Source organism: Stenella coeruleoalba (assembly GCF_951394435.1).
Source record: "Stenella coeruleoalba genome assembly, chromosome: 1".
NCBI lineage: Eukaryota > Metazoa > Chordata > Mammalia > Artiodactyla > Delphinidae > Stenella > Stenella coeruleoalba.
The window spans coordinates 144,950,555-144,966,282 of NC_137169.1; the positions used below are offsets into that span (position 1 = coordinate 144,950,555).

Consider the following 15,728-nt stretch of genomic DNA (forward strand, 5'->3'; position numbering starts at 1 on the left):
CCCGAGGCGTGACAGCGCACCGAGTCGGGCCTCGGTCAGCCAGGGAAGGTCCACTGGACCCCGACAGCACCAGCAGAACAGACCACACCACACGCTAGTCCCAGGAGACCAGTGGGACCCAGAGGACAGCAGCGGGCACCCAAGGGCCAGCCACTCTTCTCCCATAGGCTGGGGGACGTTCAGCCTTCCCTTCCATGCGGGCACTGTCCTGGGGAGGCCGGAGAGGGGCCAGCCTTGAAGAAGCAAGAAAGCCCCCAAACAGAGTGGCTGAAGGAGGAATATTTATCCGAAAGAGACAAGAGCCCGAAACAGGCAGAGGCAGAAAATACCTTTTATTGGCTAGTTGACGTTTCCCCCCACCTCATGGTCAGTGCAAACTAGGGCTTCCTCGAGAGCAGTCGAGGAAGGTAAAGAATGCCATGATGACTGCACATCTGAATGTAACGCAAAGATTCTGACCTGCTGATGTGCGCTTGTTCTCTAAAAATCCATCTTTAATGTTCTGCCCCAGCTGAGGCCTCCATGTCCCCTCTTTGCGGTAAGGCGGCTGCAGTGTTTCACACTCAGGCTGCTGTTTTCGCTCTGCACATTAGTGCCAAGCAATCACCAGAGCCTCCCTCCTCCCCTCCCTCCCGTGGGTGAACCTGCCTTTTCCAGTCCTCGGCGTTCAGTTCCTGCCTTTTTGGCGACATTAAAACACATACACACACACTTGCGGCCGTGCTGGCTTTGTCGACAATTCCCATCTCTCAGGCTAGATGGAGAGCTGACTGGAGGCCCCAGCACAAAATGCTTCCTTGAACGAAGTCACGTAGGGAGCAAAGTGTCAGATGGGATCTGACAATTCATATCCTAATTACCAGCAGGAAAGTCTCATGGCTTAGCCCATTTTGCGGTTGATATCTCGAACAGGGAGAGATAAAACAGCATACATGAATACTGTATAAGGTTAGAACCAGGGGCTTCCCTGGTGGCACGGTGGTTAAGAATCCACCTGCCAATGCAGGGGACATGGGTTCGAGCCCTGGTCCGGGAAGATCCCACATGCCGCGGAGCAACTAAGCCCGTGTGCCACAACTACTGAGCCTGAGCTCTAGAGCCCGCGAGCCACAACTACTGAGCCTACGCGCTACAACCACTGAAGCCTGTGCGCCTAGAGCCCGTGCTCCACAACAAGAGAAGCCACCACAATGAGAAGCCTGCGCACCACAGTGAAGAGTAGCCCCCGCTCGAGAAAGCCCTCGCACAGCCACGAAAACCCAAAGCAGCCAAAAATTAATTAATTAATTAATTTTTTAAAAAAGAAATGTGACATTAAAAATTTTTTAAAGACTAGAACCAGACTGAGAATTTAGAGCTACTATCTTAGTTAATAAAGTTCCCGTAAGTTTGGGATTAGCAGATACACACTACTATTTATAAAATAGTTAGACAACAAGGACCTACCGTATAGCACAGGGAACTCTATTCAATATCTTGTAATAACCCATAACGGAAAAGAATCTGAAAAAGAGTATATATATATATATAACTGACTCGCTTTGCTGGACAGCCGAAAACAACACAACATTGTAAATCAACTATACTTCAATTAAAAAAGGAAAAAATATTAAAACTGAACAAGAAATTAAATTACAAAGCTCCTATAACATAGTGTATCCAGCCGGAGCAGGTTTCTCTAACTGAGCACTGCTGACACTTTGGTCGGGATAATTCTGTGCTGTGGGCTCTCCTGTGCACGACAGATGTTCAAAAGCATCCCTGGCCTCTACCCACTAGATGCCGGTAGCACCTGCCTCCCAGTGTGACAGCCTAAAATGATGGCAGACACTGCCAAACATCCTCTGGGTTGGGGCATGGAGGATCATTTCCCCCGCATCGAGACCTCATGAGCCAGAACGACCACAGTAAAATCAGGAGTTGAGGAAAGTCTGCACTGGAGGGAGGCTGGACAAAACGGCTTTGCATAAGTCTCCGGTTTTCAACAACTGCGCAGTATGAAAATGTCAGTAATGAGAATGATAATGATGTTTCTTTAGTCTATTACTCCTAGAGTCTTCTGGGAACCACGTTCTGCTTCCCCCTTCCTTCTCTCACTCCTGTCTGCCCTGGTTAAAGAAAATTATAACAGCCAGAGGAAGGCTCTGACTGGCTCATCAAGGTCGGCACCCAAGCCAGAGTAGGGTGTCATCTTACCCAGCTTCCAACATGTGCTCGTCTCAAGACCTCGAGTGTAGCACGATTAGACTCAGGCCCACCCACCTGGATTTGGAAGAGTGACCATTTGACCCCCTGCGCACCCCTCTGAGCTATATCATTCCGCCATTCCTCTTTCCCTGCAAATCATAGAGATGCCAGCCCTCACCTCCGCAAGCAGAGGCAAAGCTAGACATTTCTGAAACTGGACGACATCATTTCCACTGGATCCCCCCAGCCCCCTTCCTGCAGCCAGCCTCCATCCCAGACACCCTTCTGCCCTCTCCCCACGCTTAGCCCTGGAGCACAGATAGACATCAGGCTCCAGCTCTGCAGTGGCCTTTTGGCATCCCCAGGGCTCCTGTTTACTCTGAGATTATTGTTACCTGCTCCCCCAAGCCACATCACTCCCTGGAGCAGTGCCTACCCAGGCTGGCTGGGCTGTGCACAGGGCGAGGGGAGCGAGTGAATCAGCCATGTTCACACCCCCTCCAGCCTAGCAGAACACTCCATTCACATTCCTGTCCTCTTCGAATCATTTGTAAATCTCCCCTATCTCGTACCAGCCTCCAACCCTCCTTGGAAAACATATGTTTGAGAGGTTCCCTTCCTTCAGGATTTGGAAGTAGTTCTTATATGTCATCATCACTCACCAGCATTTAGCAATCATTGCTCATGTAGGACACTGGGACAAGAGAGATGTAAAAGGCGTGGTCCCTGCCCTCGGGGAGCCACAAGCTTAGAAAAGTCAAAATAACATGGCCTTTGCCCTCAGAAAGCCCAGGTTTAAATCCTCAGGCCCTGACTTGTCTGCTGAGTGACCTGTAGCCAACCCTTAACTCTTACGATCCTGTTTTCTAATCTGTAAAATGGGTTTGTACCTCACAGTTTATTGTATAGGATCATTTAAGCACAAAGGACTTATTTGCAACAAGAGAGATGTTTAAGAATATACATAAATATCAACCTCCAGTTGGAAGAGAGGACATCGGGACATAAAAAATATAAAAGATGCACATGGATGGACATGTAACAGCAGACATATTTTTAGGGGGCCTCTTGCGTATCTTGATGAATGGTCCCCTGTGGGCAAGCCAGCTTCCCTCTACCCTGACCCCACTTGCCAATACAGCTTCAGGGAGGGCAGAGAGAGATGGGCAGGAAGAGGTGGGCTTCAAAAGTCCAGAGCAAGGAGGAGGGGCCCAAATGGGGTGAGGTGAGCCCAGAGGACACCCTCCCCAGGTGGGACTCAGAGAGAAAACCATTGTGGGGAGAAGTTCTGCACCAGAGAAGGCATGGGCAGCCCCCACAGAATTAAGAGTGTGGTGAGCCGTGATGGACAGAGGTGCCTGCCTGACACTCAGGAAACCCCCTGAGTTCCCCTGTGGCCTCAGCAAATAAGGGACAGAGGCCACCAGTGTGATGCCACCAGAAGGCAGGGCAGGAAGCAGACCAACCACCCCTTCAGCAGACATGGCCAGTGCACAGGAGGCCCCATATGGCCATCTTGGGGAGGAGAGGACAGAGGAGAAGAACCTGGAGGACTGAAGAGTCTTCCCTTCCCAAAAGGGACCGAGTTACACCAGAAAAGACTGTTTCAGCTACTGGGTTGGACAAAGTTTTAAGTTAAGCTGGACTAAATTTAGTTAGTTCCCCACTTCCCTAGGCAGGGCTCCTGGGGAAGGTGAAAGCGGTTGTAGATCACAGGGACTCCAGAGGCGCTGTCTGAGACGAGCTTTCAGAAAGTCTCCCGCGATAAGCGACACTTCTGCTCAGAAGGGACAACTCCAGTGGCCTTCCCGTATCCAGGGCTAAACAGGAACCTCAGTGTCTCCTGGGCTAGTAGGTGGTGGCTCTCGGGCTCTGTCTGCAGTGGTCTCTTTCCCTCAATGCGTCTGGGAACCAGTCACACTCACAAGTCACAATGGACCCTGCTCTGCCCGGGTCCATTCAGCACTACCACCTCCCGCTCTGAGTTACGTGTAAAGTGCCCGTTCTCTGCACCTCCTTGGAGCCTGCAGGTGTACTCTGGGCTAATGGACCGTGCGTGCCTGGCCCCTGATAAATCCTGCCAAATCCCAAAGTAGGTGAATCCAACGGTTTCTGGGCCGCGTGCGTTCTTTCAAAATGGAGATGAGAACAAAAAGGCACCCGAAGCTCAGCCCTTCACCCGCCAAGAATTCCCCTGAAATCACATAAGGCCCCCCCCTTCGTCAGCATCCCCCCAAAAAGGAGAGTGTCTTCCTACATTTGAATCTCTCAGGCTCTGCACCGGGTGAAGGGGGCATTTAATCCCCACTTTCCAGATCTGTACAGCTGAGGCCCTGAGCAGCTACGGGACGTCTCAAGGTCAGTCAGTGTCCGAGCCAGGTCTAGTGCAGCAGGATGACTAGCTTCCTGCCTTTCCACACCCTGCAGAGCCCTCGGAAGCCGAAGCAAATTGGATTATCCCCCTATATGAAATACTGCGCCCTAGACTCCTGGGCAAGACGATCAGGAAGTTTCAGGAGCCTTCTCTCCTCCCCTGAGACCACACACAGCTTCTCCTTAGCCTCTCCTCAAATCCCCGCTTTGCATCTGCCTTCACTACTCCTCCCCCACCCCTCATTAACATTTGGTTCACCTTCTGACCTACCTCATCTAGTAGCAGCTACTTACAGGGCAATGGCATGATACAGTTGCTACTTCTTGGAGTTGTTATAAAGATAAAAAGGAGATAATCTATGAAAGTGCTTAGCTTGGTGCCCGCTGCAGAGAAAAGCCTTCAATAAGGCTCCTATTATTAGCAATTACCACCCAACACAAAACAATCAAAAATACAGGGGAGGGTTTCCCTGGTAGCGCAGTGGTTGAGAGTCCACTTGCCGATGCAGGGGACACGGGTTCGTGCCCCGGTCCGGGAAGATCCCACATGCCGCGGAGCGGCTGGGCCCGTGAGCCATGGCTGCTGAGCCTGCGCGTCCGGAGCCTGTGCTCCACAATAGGAGAGGCCACGACAGTGAGAGGCCCGCGTGCCGCAAAAATAAATAAATAAATAATAAAGACATGTAGTCACCTTCAGGATGGGGATTTTATTTTTTCTTTTTTTTCCTTTGGCGGTGCCTCCCAGTTTGCGGGATCGTAGTTCCCCAACTGGGGATCGAACCCAGGCCCCTTGCAGTGAAAGTGCCGAGTCCTAACCACTGGACCACCAGGGGAGTCCCCAGGTTGGGATTTCTTTATTCAAAATACCTGATCCAGCCTGATGGCCAAACGTGATATTGGCAAAGAAGGAAGAAAAAACACAAGTAGCCTCTGACGTAAGATACCCCTGTCTTCATGATTTAATAGTGATACAAGGCAAAGGGCTTAGGTAACAGATCAGAAGTCCAGTAAACATTCACGGAGCCCTGCTACACCCCAAGCACGGTGGATTATAGAGATGCAGAAGAGAGTCAGTCCCATGGAACACACAGGCAGGGCTCCCAGGGTTATTACAACCCCTTCTGCCCATCGCAGCGCCCACTTCCGGGCGGACGAGGAGCCGTGTCAATTCTCTACTCATCACAACCACCCGGCAGGCTGGGTTTGATTACAAGCCCACTGTACAGCTGTGCAAACTGAGGTGGTGAAGCCACAGGCAGAGAAGACCCAGGTCTCCCTGGGGGGCTTTTTGCACCCGGGGTGCTGAATTAGGCACTGCTGGTAGCACAGATCCAGAGAAAGAGAGCAGCCTTCAGGGAGGGACATGTCCCGGAGCACTGCAGGGTGATGGATTCAGGGGCAGGGAGAAGATGGCAGGACGAAGGTGACCTGGGGCGGGGAGAGCACAGTCTGGCCAGACCTGGTCCCCGCCACCCCACTGGCATATTGAGGTACACTTTCTCCGTTCTGTCGGCCCACTGCACACTGCCCCCTTCTTTTGGAGAACCCCCCTGTGGTTTGGGGGGAGCCTGGCAGTCAGAAGAGCAAAGCCCATGACCCAAGCTGAGCCAATCAAATAGCACCTCACCCCTCTGGCTGAACCCAAGGAATGGGCAAAGATCCCAACCACCAGATCAGAGACTTTTTCTGAGATCTGTAAAATCAAAGGTGGTTTGCGATACTACCAAGTTGAAGGCTGGAACCCTAGTGGTCATCTCTCCTTCTGCGTGAAGCCTGCCTGGCATGGAAGAGGGTGGAGTGGAGACAGGACAGGCAGAGAGAGCTCCAGGAACACCTAGATCCCTAGATCCAGGCTTCTCGAGGCCAGCACTGCCCTTCCCTTTCCACGGTCTAGTGGGATGAGCCAATAACTTCTCCTTTTTCTTTAAGCTGGCTGGGTTGAACTTCTGAAGCCAATGACTAAAGGAGTCCTGGCCAGTCCAGAGTCATGACTTACCGCGTCGGGTGAAAGAAGCCAGAAGCATGTACTTCGTGGTGGGACAGAATCTATTTCTGTGGACACAGAGGCCTCAGAGGGACACTCATGGTCCAACATGCAAAGGAGAGACAGACGGTGCTGGGACAGGCAGCAGAGGGACAAACGAGGTGCCCGCAGTTCCCTGTGTGATGCGCCAACCATGAGCCTTCGCTGGAAGTGGGCACCGCAGACGCGCCCGACAGGGCATAATCCCACACTTAACAACTTATTCCCTCTCACTATGGTGTGGCCCTGAGATCTCCTCACACTGGAGGGATGCTGTGTGTGTGGCCCTTGCTAGATCTGGTGAACGTGGGCTCTGCCAGGAAGACCAAGCGTGGTAAGGCTGCAGCTGCAGGGAAGCCCTCCTCAGTGTGTCCGGGTGAAGAACTCCAGGCCTGGGGATCCAGGGAGGGATTTTTGTCTGGGGGCTGTTTCATCAACAGATACGCATCTGATTACTGGTGTGGAGGCAAACCACACCGCCCTCAGGCAGAGACTGAGTCACCCAACAGAAAGTCATATTACACAGTAAGAATTACCTGGAGCAATTGAATCTTTAGCATTGCAGACTTCCCAGTCTTTCTTCCTATAATAATGTCTCCAAAGAAAGCTAGCTCCTGGAATCTACATGAGCACAGACTCTGGTGGGAGGCAAGGGGCTCACATGGCGAGGATGAAGCCTGGCTTGGCGAGAAATACATTGTATATATATAATATAATTACATTGAAATAGTTATCAAAATATGTTTTTTACATTAGAATATGGTAAGGTTTGTACTTCTTTATTAACATTCTATATAAAAGTTTTGGAGTGGCGACTAATAAGCACCATAATTATGAGGTAACGATGAATATGTGGTATTTTGAATTATTTGCAACAATTGTAATATAATATGAATATAAGCCATGATTCCTATTACTGTGCTTCATTGTCTGCATTCATACCAAAAGGAAATAAGTTAGTGAGAGTTGGTGTAACTAAAGATGTAACGGTACAATTCTTTCATGCTCTGGAGATAATGTTCAATATACAAATCCTCTGGTAGCCCACTGACTCAAATTCACACTCAAGTGTAAATGATTGTCCTGGGCCCTTTCCTCAGAGTAGATAAGACAGTGGTGATAGTGGGACTGAATATGAGGTCACTAAGCACTGGGAATCAAATAGAAGGGAAAGATATTCCATGGTGACTGAAGCAGCCACACTTCAAACCTGCTGACAAAAACCCTCACACACACACTACCGCGGAGAAGGACATTCACTGCACCATTTTGTATAATAGCTGAAGAGAGAAAATAACTCGTGTCCATCAGTAGGAGACAGGCTAAATCAACTGGTACTTTGCACAATGGACTGCAATATTCTGAGTGGTTACAAAGGAATGAAGCCCTTCATACGCTGACATGGAAAGAGCTCCAAGACATTTTATTTAGTAAAATAATAACAAATAATGGAAAGGTGCTAAACAATGTTTACAGTATGCTGCCTTCAAGGCAAGAAGGGGATACAAATTAGAATACGTATTTAGACTTGCTTGAATTTGCATAAAGAAACAGTGAAAGGATAAGGGGAAAAAAAAGGTTCCAGGACAGCAAGCAGTGGAATAGATGGAGACAGACAGGAAGCTGAATCTTCACGGTGGACCTTTCAGCTGTTTTCATTTTTGAACAGTGTGGATTCAAAATAATAATAAAATCACGGTAACACAAAACTGTGTAAAGGACATCATTTTCATTATATAGATCAACTGTTAAAAAATAATAACAGGACTTCCCTGGTGGCGCACTGGTTAAGAATCCGCCTGCCAATGCAGGGGACACGGGTTCGAGCCCTGGTCCGGGAAGATCCCACATGCCGCGGAGCAACTAAGCCCATGCGCCACAACTACTGAACCTGCGCTCTAGAGTCCGTGAGTCACAACTACTGAGCCCGTGTGCTGCAACTACTGAAGCCCGCGCGCCTAGAGCCTATGCTCCGCAACAAGAGAGGCCACAGCAATGAGAAGCCTGCGCACCGCAATGAAGAGTAAGTAGCCCCCGCTCACCGCAACTAGAGAAAGCCCACGTGCAGCAATGAAGACCCAACGCAGCCAAAAATAAATAAATTTTTAAGATAATAATAAATAATAATTTTTAAAAATTTTTAAGATAATAATAAATAAAAAATAATAACAAAGATGTTTTAAACCTGGAACAGACCCCACTGCACTGTGCTGGACTGTGTCAAGCCTGAACAAACATGAATCCCTGTCACACCCTGATTCAACAGGTGCAGCATGACACCCCCTGGTTCTCTGATCAGGAAGTTTTCTTCTTAATCTCGCCACGATCCACCCCATCGTTAACGCCACCGAGCTCAAGTCTCACAGGCCACACAGGTTGTTGTCACTCAGCTCCTGGCAACCACCCTGGTGCTGAGTTGCAGGCCTGGCGTGCAGGCACCCACTTCGATACACGTTGAGGCTCCATCTGGTCCACAGGCCCTCCGGCCCCGTACCCAGCATCCTTCAGGAAATTGGACTCAACACCCGCTTTCCGCTCTGCTCATTAAAAACCACCACTGCAGCAGGGCTAACCCGGAGCAGCCTCCACGGCGTGGCCCCCTCACTTTGACGTGAGTCGGATTCGGAGAATCAGGTTCATTTACTGCTCCTCTAGCTGCAGGCTCCATCAGCAGCGCACGCTCACCATGGTAACGCTCAGGTCTCTTTTGGGAACGCTTCTTTTCTCTGAGCTTAAAACTATTCAAAGGAAGATCTATCCAAGTTGATCAATTAAAAGACACTTATTAAATACCTTTGCCAAAGTCAAAACATCTACAACAAGAAGCTGTTAAAAGCAGAGATTAGAAGCTGTGTTTCCCTGAGACACGTGCTCAATTCGGTTAAATATTTAGCTGGAAGGAAAAAGGCACAGCACAGTCATCCAGAGCAATAAAAGGTCAGAACGCTACCCCTGTGTGAGCCCTCACACAAAGGCTTAGGAGACCGTGGCTTTCAGGGAACAGGGCTCGCGTCTGTGCGGTACCCGAATCGTTCTCACTGCTTTGTGCTCACGCACCATGAGCTCTGGCTAAGGGGATATCGGCTATACTCGTCAAAGGAGAGAACATTGGAAGCATTTAAAATAAATGCCGGTGATTCAAAATCATAAAAGTTTCCCACAGGCTCAAGAGAACAGGAGGAACAAGGAGAAAAAGGATGGAGGGGAAATCTCCTGAAGGATAAAGGGTGATCGGGGCCACGTGGACGCTGAGATTTTGTTTGTTTGGCTAATTTTCAGCAGATAGGATTTGTCTCCTCTTGCCTTCGTTTCCAGGTCTATTTCCTGAAGCTGTCACTGGCTGGCCGTTTGGAAGCCCAGCGAATTCAATTCAGAGCCGTGTTGTCCCTGAAACGTCAGTGTTGTCCCACTCAGTGAAGAAACTGTGATGCCCTGGGATCAGGAGGGCTTATGAGATCAACAGTGCTGATCTGCTCTCAAGGAAAACCTCGGTTTCCAACACTTAAGGCTAGAACGTACAAAATAAATTATTTCCTCAACTTAACTGAGCCTGATTTGGAGGGAATATGAAAGGTTGGGAAGTGAAGCTTCTTAATCCCAGGATTCCGGGCTGGAAAGAAGCTTGGCTGGAAAGCTGGGATTCTTCTTTTCTTACTCATGCTAAGAGCATCTATTATGACAGCCCATGATTATATAGACATGGCCATTCCACAGGGCAAATTACATCCACTTAAAGGTCACTAGTATCAAAACACAGCCCAGCGTGGTTATCTGCTGCATGCCTATAATTCTGGCTCGTGACTCTAGCACTAAAAGGGGTTAAATGAGCCTATGGAAAATCTCTTGTTAGGAGGAACCAAATGTAGTTCCAGCATTCCAGACCCAGAATGGAGAGTACGGTCTCAAAACACAAACGCATACGGATAAGTCACAGACATAATGTAGTCGGTCAACTCTAACAGCGTAATCTGACGTTACTCATGACACGTACACACCTGCCGTCTCCCAAATCAAATAGGACTCTCCCCAGTTACTCACCTAGCACACCCTGACAAACGTCTGTACGCGTGGCTCCACCAACGATAAACAGGGCTGGGACACAATTCCTGAAACCCATTGGGAAAGCAATTGCAAAACCCAAGTCACCAGATGCCCAGGAATGGTGACAGCAAGAGTGAAAGAACTTGATAGTCCCAAAATTCATGGAAGAGACCTAGGAGAACATCTCCTGCACATACCGCCTTTTATTGCTGAGGATGCTGAAGCCCAGAGAAGGCAGGAGAGCTACCCACAGTCACACAGCCAGGGGTGGCAGAGCAGGAGCTGGTGCCCACGGCCAGCTCTTTATTGCTATACATACTGTGTGGGTGTGTGGGTGGGAAAGCGGGTAGGGGGGAGGGTAGGAGAAAGGCAAAGGCTGAGATAATGACCTGAGGAACTGTGACCTAACCCATTCAGACAACGCCCCTATTTACAGGGAGAGGATGAGGCTAATGTATAACACTCTAACAAAATGCCCTGCACCCTGTACATGCTCATTAAATACTTGACTCAATGATGACCCCGTGTGCTGATGGAAACACTGAGGCGTCAGGAAGTGTCCTATACAGAGAGGAGAACTCAGCTCCATTCCCACATCTGACCTACGCTTTCCCTGCTCACCTACCTCAAAGTGGCAGCCCTACAGCCTTGTATAAAGCTGCTAGCTCCTACCTAAATGGGCCAAGACAGTGCCTTTGGACTGGCTTTTTTTTTTTTCTTCCAAATATTAAAAAAAAATCATTAACTTGTTTTCTATTTAAAAAACATATGTGCATATGGGTAAAAAAAAATCTAACAGGGCTTCCCTGGTGGCGCAGTGGTTGAGAGTCCACCTGCCGATGCAGAGGACACGGGTTCGTGTCCCGGTCCGGGAAGATCCCACATGCCGCGGAGTGGCTGGGCCCGTGAGCCATGGCTGCTGAGCCTGCGCGTCCGGAGCCTGTGCTCCGCAACGGGAGAGGCCGCAACGGGAGAGGCCACAACGGTGAGAGGCCCACGTACCGCAAAAAAAAAAAAAAAATGGTTAAGATGGTAAATTATATGTTGTGTGTATTTTACCACAATTTAAGAAAAAAAGAAGAGAGGGAGGGAGGGAGGGAGGAAGGAAGGAAGGAAGGGAGGGAGGGGGGAAGGGGGAGGGAGGGAGGAAGTGGGAAGGGAAGGGGAGGGGGAGGGGAGGGAAGGGGAGGAAAGAAGAGCAAATGAACTTATTGGTGCACCTCATTTCTGGACACCCAACCTTCCTGCAGGCCCCTGAGAGACTTCAAGGGAAGAAAGAAATGAAGCATTTAGGAACAGGCTGAGTTTTCCCAGATTCCAAGGCACCTTCCCAATAGAGATAGAATCAGGGTCATTACAAACTCAAGAGTCTATTCAATAATCTGTAAGATCTTAGAGGATAAAACTGGGTCCTATAATGTATCCTGTGATATGTGAGCACAGCCTGGTCAAAAGCAGCTGAGTGAGAATCCTTCACTGATGACTGGGGATGGAGAGGGTACATTCTGACAAGCTTTTATTTATTCATCTGAAAACTCCCAATAATGGGAGTCCTTCAGTTCCACATTAATCAGGTTCTACTACCTCATGGTCTGGCTTTTATAGCATTTTGTTGACAGGCACAAATCAGCATTCCAGTCTGAATTTATCATATTTACGTGGACAGTGAGACCAGGTAAAGACACAGTTTAGGGGAGAACATGAAATATGGTTGAGGAGGTGAGGGCTTTAAGAATTTCAAGTGAAAGAGAAAAACTAGGCAAAGGTTAAAGATACCTGATTTTGGTCACAGAGTGAAATCTTCTCCCCTCCCCCCATATCCATCTCCCCTCCCCCAAGCCCCTTGGGGTCCTTCAGTTCCACTCGAATGTATTCTCCTCCCCTAAGTCTTTCCATCATTCAGTCCTAACATCCCACATTGCCATGCCCGTGATTGATGCCTCTGTTAGCACTTCCTTCATTCTGCCCAGGATGTCGGTCCTTTATTCATGTGTCTGCCTCCTCACAGTCTCCCTCAGAGCCGAGATCCCAGCTCAGTTTCTCCCCGACCACCTTTCTAAACAGGGCATAGCCAATGCCTGGCCCAAAACAGAGGCCTAAAAAAACTGTCTGTTGAAATGAAATGTGGCTGCCAACTCTTGACACTAGAATATAAAACCATGGTTCCCAACCTTGGTTTTGCCAACATCCCAGAGCACCCACATAGGTTCCAGAGGGGCATGGAAGATGGCTATGGGGGGCTGGAGGGAAGAAGGGCCAAGGAGTTATGCTCAGAGGTGGTAACTGTTGTGTAAAATTGATAGGATGAAAACAGAAGGGGTAGAGATAGTTGGAGTTAAAGGGTGATTTTGACCACATCCAAGGAGTTATTCTCTCCTTAACTTCCCTCTTCAACCATTGCCAAGAAAATAAGGACCATGGCTTGATTTTCCCATCGTGGTCTAGAAGACAAACGGCCCCCTGGCCAAGGGTCGCAAAGCGTGTTCTCTTATGAGACTTGTGGGCCAGGCACTGAGCAGAGCACTTCAAAGGATTATCTCAATTCTCACAACCACTCTGTGTGTGGGGGGCTCCTATCCTTGAGGTTAAATCACTGACAAGGGTCACAGAGCAGTAGGTCATGGGCCCAGGTTTTGGGGGGATGGTTCTACATCCCTTGCCCTTGAGATCTGGGGTGGGGGGTAATCAGTGACAGCATCCCAGAGTCCCTGACTCCCATCTGTATTCACAGACCCCCAGCCCCACCTCTCCACTCCCTAGCCTCAATAGAACAATGACAATTCACAACCCTGCACACTTCAGCAACGACGTCACAATGTACCCCAGGATTGATTACTTCTAGCATTGGTTTTTTCCATCTTGCACTGGCCCAGGGGTCCTAGGCAATAGCTACCATGCCTTCTGTGTCTGTTATATGCCAAGCACTGTGCTCTGACCTTTATCTCCAGTCCTTGTACCAACACTGAAAAATAAGATGCCAGTAGCACCATTTTACAGATGAAAAAACTGAGGATCACAGCAATTATCTGTCCAAGACCACACAGGCAGAGGCAGGATTCAAATCTAACTTGTCTGTTTCCAAAGCCAGTGCATGCCTTCCCTCTATACATTATCACCTCTGAAAAGATGTTTTTTAAAGTGGAGGGGTGGGGGTAGGCTGAAATACGGGTTACAGGAACAGAGGGCCAAGAACCATAACTTCTCCCTCAGCTACTTTTGACCAGAAGCGAGGGCCCTCCATCCTGACACTCAACAGCAAACCCATCTCCTTACCACAGGCTGCTTCCAAACAATGCCTTGAGTCTGGGGGGAGCATGGTCCAAGATCCTCGTAGTCCAAGGCTGGTGGGGACGCTGGGAACTCTGGATCCTTAACTAGGACCCCTGAGTCCAAGCACTTCTGCCTCAGGGTCTCAAAGTCCTGGCCCAGGTACTTCACGGCTTTCTGGTTGGAGCCAAGACCTTCAGCTGCCGCCTGCTGCTTGGATACTCTAGCCGCCAGCGCTGCCATGGTGGAGGGCTCTGTGGGGTAGACAGAAGGGCAGAGCTGCTCCGTGCCGTCAGAGATCGCCCCACAGGGAGGGGAGCTGTAAGGCAGTGTGAAGGGGAGGTAGAACAGGTAAACGTCTCACCCGAGGCCCTGCTCCAGAGGGAAGTGAGTCACAGCCAGGAACAGATATGTACCCAAGGCGCAAATGAATCTGCCCCACCCTCCCCTTCTGCTTTCAGCAGACAATTTGGAGGCTGGGAAACTTCCAGGGCCCCTCCCATGCCATTAGCCTAAGAAATCCATTAGGATCACAGCCATCCATCCCCATCTCATTGCAAGACCCTGCTTACTTCCCATTGGTCCCATCAGCTGAGATGAGAAGGCTTATTGGGCAGCTTGAGGCCAGTATTTTCCAAGGAATTGGTTCTCAGCAGGAGGGCAAGGGGTTAGAGGGGTCTCCTTTCCTTCCAGAAAAGTTTAGTTCCATATTCGCTAGAAGGACAAAAATATCAGAGAAGGGTGATTCATGGAGTGGATCAGAGTAACCCCAAGCAAAGGTGTCCCTCCTACAAGTGAAAGCTTTGGCCTTTGCCTGGGTATCTAGCCCAACAGCACCAGTAATTAGCTCTGTCACCTTGGGCAAGTTAGTTAACCTCTCATCCCCTTAATTTTCTCACCTGTAAAGCGAAAGGTAACAGTAAGCTCTACCTTATAGGGTTGTTTGGAAGGGTGATGAGATAGTACATGGAATTTGCTTAGAATAGTACATAAGAAACACTCAGGAGGTGCCAGTCATGGTTATTCCTAGGAACCAGGACCAGAAAGAGAAGGCCTGGGGAATAAGAGTTGTGGGTTCTAATCTCAGAAGGGAAATGGGCTCTGGGACCTTGCATTAATCGCTTTTCTCAGGGTTCCAATTTCCGAGGCCTGGTTTACCCTAAGGATCTGGAACATCAGTGATTTTTGAAACTGGGAGGGGGAGTGGCTGAAAAATGGTCCTCCAAAGATCCTGAGTCCCAAACTCTGGAACCTGTGAATAGTACCTACCGTATTTGGAAAACAATCTTGGCAGTGGTGATTAAGGATCTTGAAATGGGGAGATTATTGTAGCCCTAAATGCAATCACAAGGGTCCTCATGAGACAGAGGCAGAGGGAGACTTGACAACAGACAAAAAAGGAGAAGGCAGTGAATGAATAAACACCCCCAGGTATAAGATGCCCAGTGGTTGGATAGATACATACCAGGTAGAGTGGACCCAGCATCTCCAGGCAGGGAGCTCATGAGATTGTTTTCCCTGCTTCGGTTTCTCCCCGAGCCTCCCGGGAACACTCCCTTTAGACTGACTGAAATGAACAAGCCCTTCTCCATCTAATCACTGAGTAAGCACAGCTGGTGATTTCCTTTCTCCATAAGGGTCTCCTTTGGGGTTAGCAATCTCTTTCCCACCCCACCTGCCTAAATCACCTCCCTTGTCACGTCCAGATGCTGCATGAACAGATTCATCCTCATCTAGGGAGACGGGTCTGAGCTGCTGGGAAGAGAACCCTCATTTTCCGAGCCAGGAGCCGTCTCTGCTCACCAGCCCCACCTGAGCTGACAGCCAACGTCTCCCC

The 15,728-nt window shown here is 49.4% G+C and overlaps 1 protein-coding gene across 1 annotated transcript in view; it reads right to left on the reverse strand.

The window, feature by feature from the left end:
* CAPN8 (calpain 8) overlaps positions 1-14,134 on the reverse strand; it is a gene marked incomplete at both ends in the record, with an annotated part of 61,559 nt that extends 47,425 nt beyond the window's left edge. Inside the window, 3 exon segments of the mRNA XM_079901228.1 lie at positions 10,622-10,671; positions 10,673-10,689; positions 13,898-14,134. Of these exon segments, the coding sequence (XP_079757354.1) occupies positions 10,622-10,671; positions 10,673-10,689; positions 13,898-14,134 (304 nt within the window).
* Positions 14,135-15,728: the final 1,594 nt, after the last annotated feature.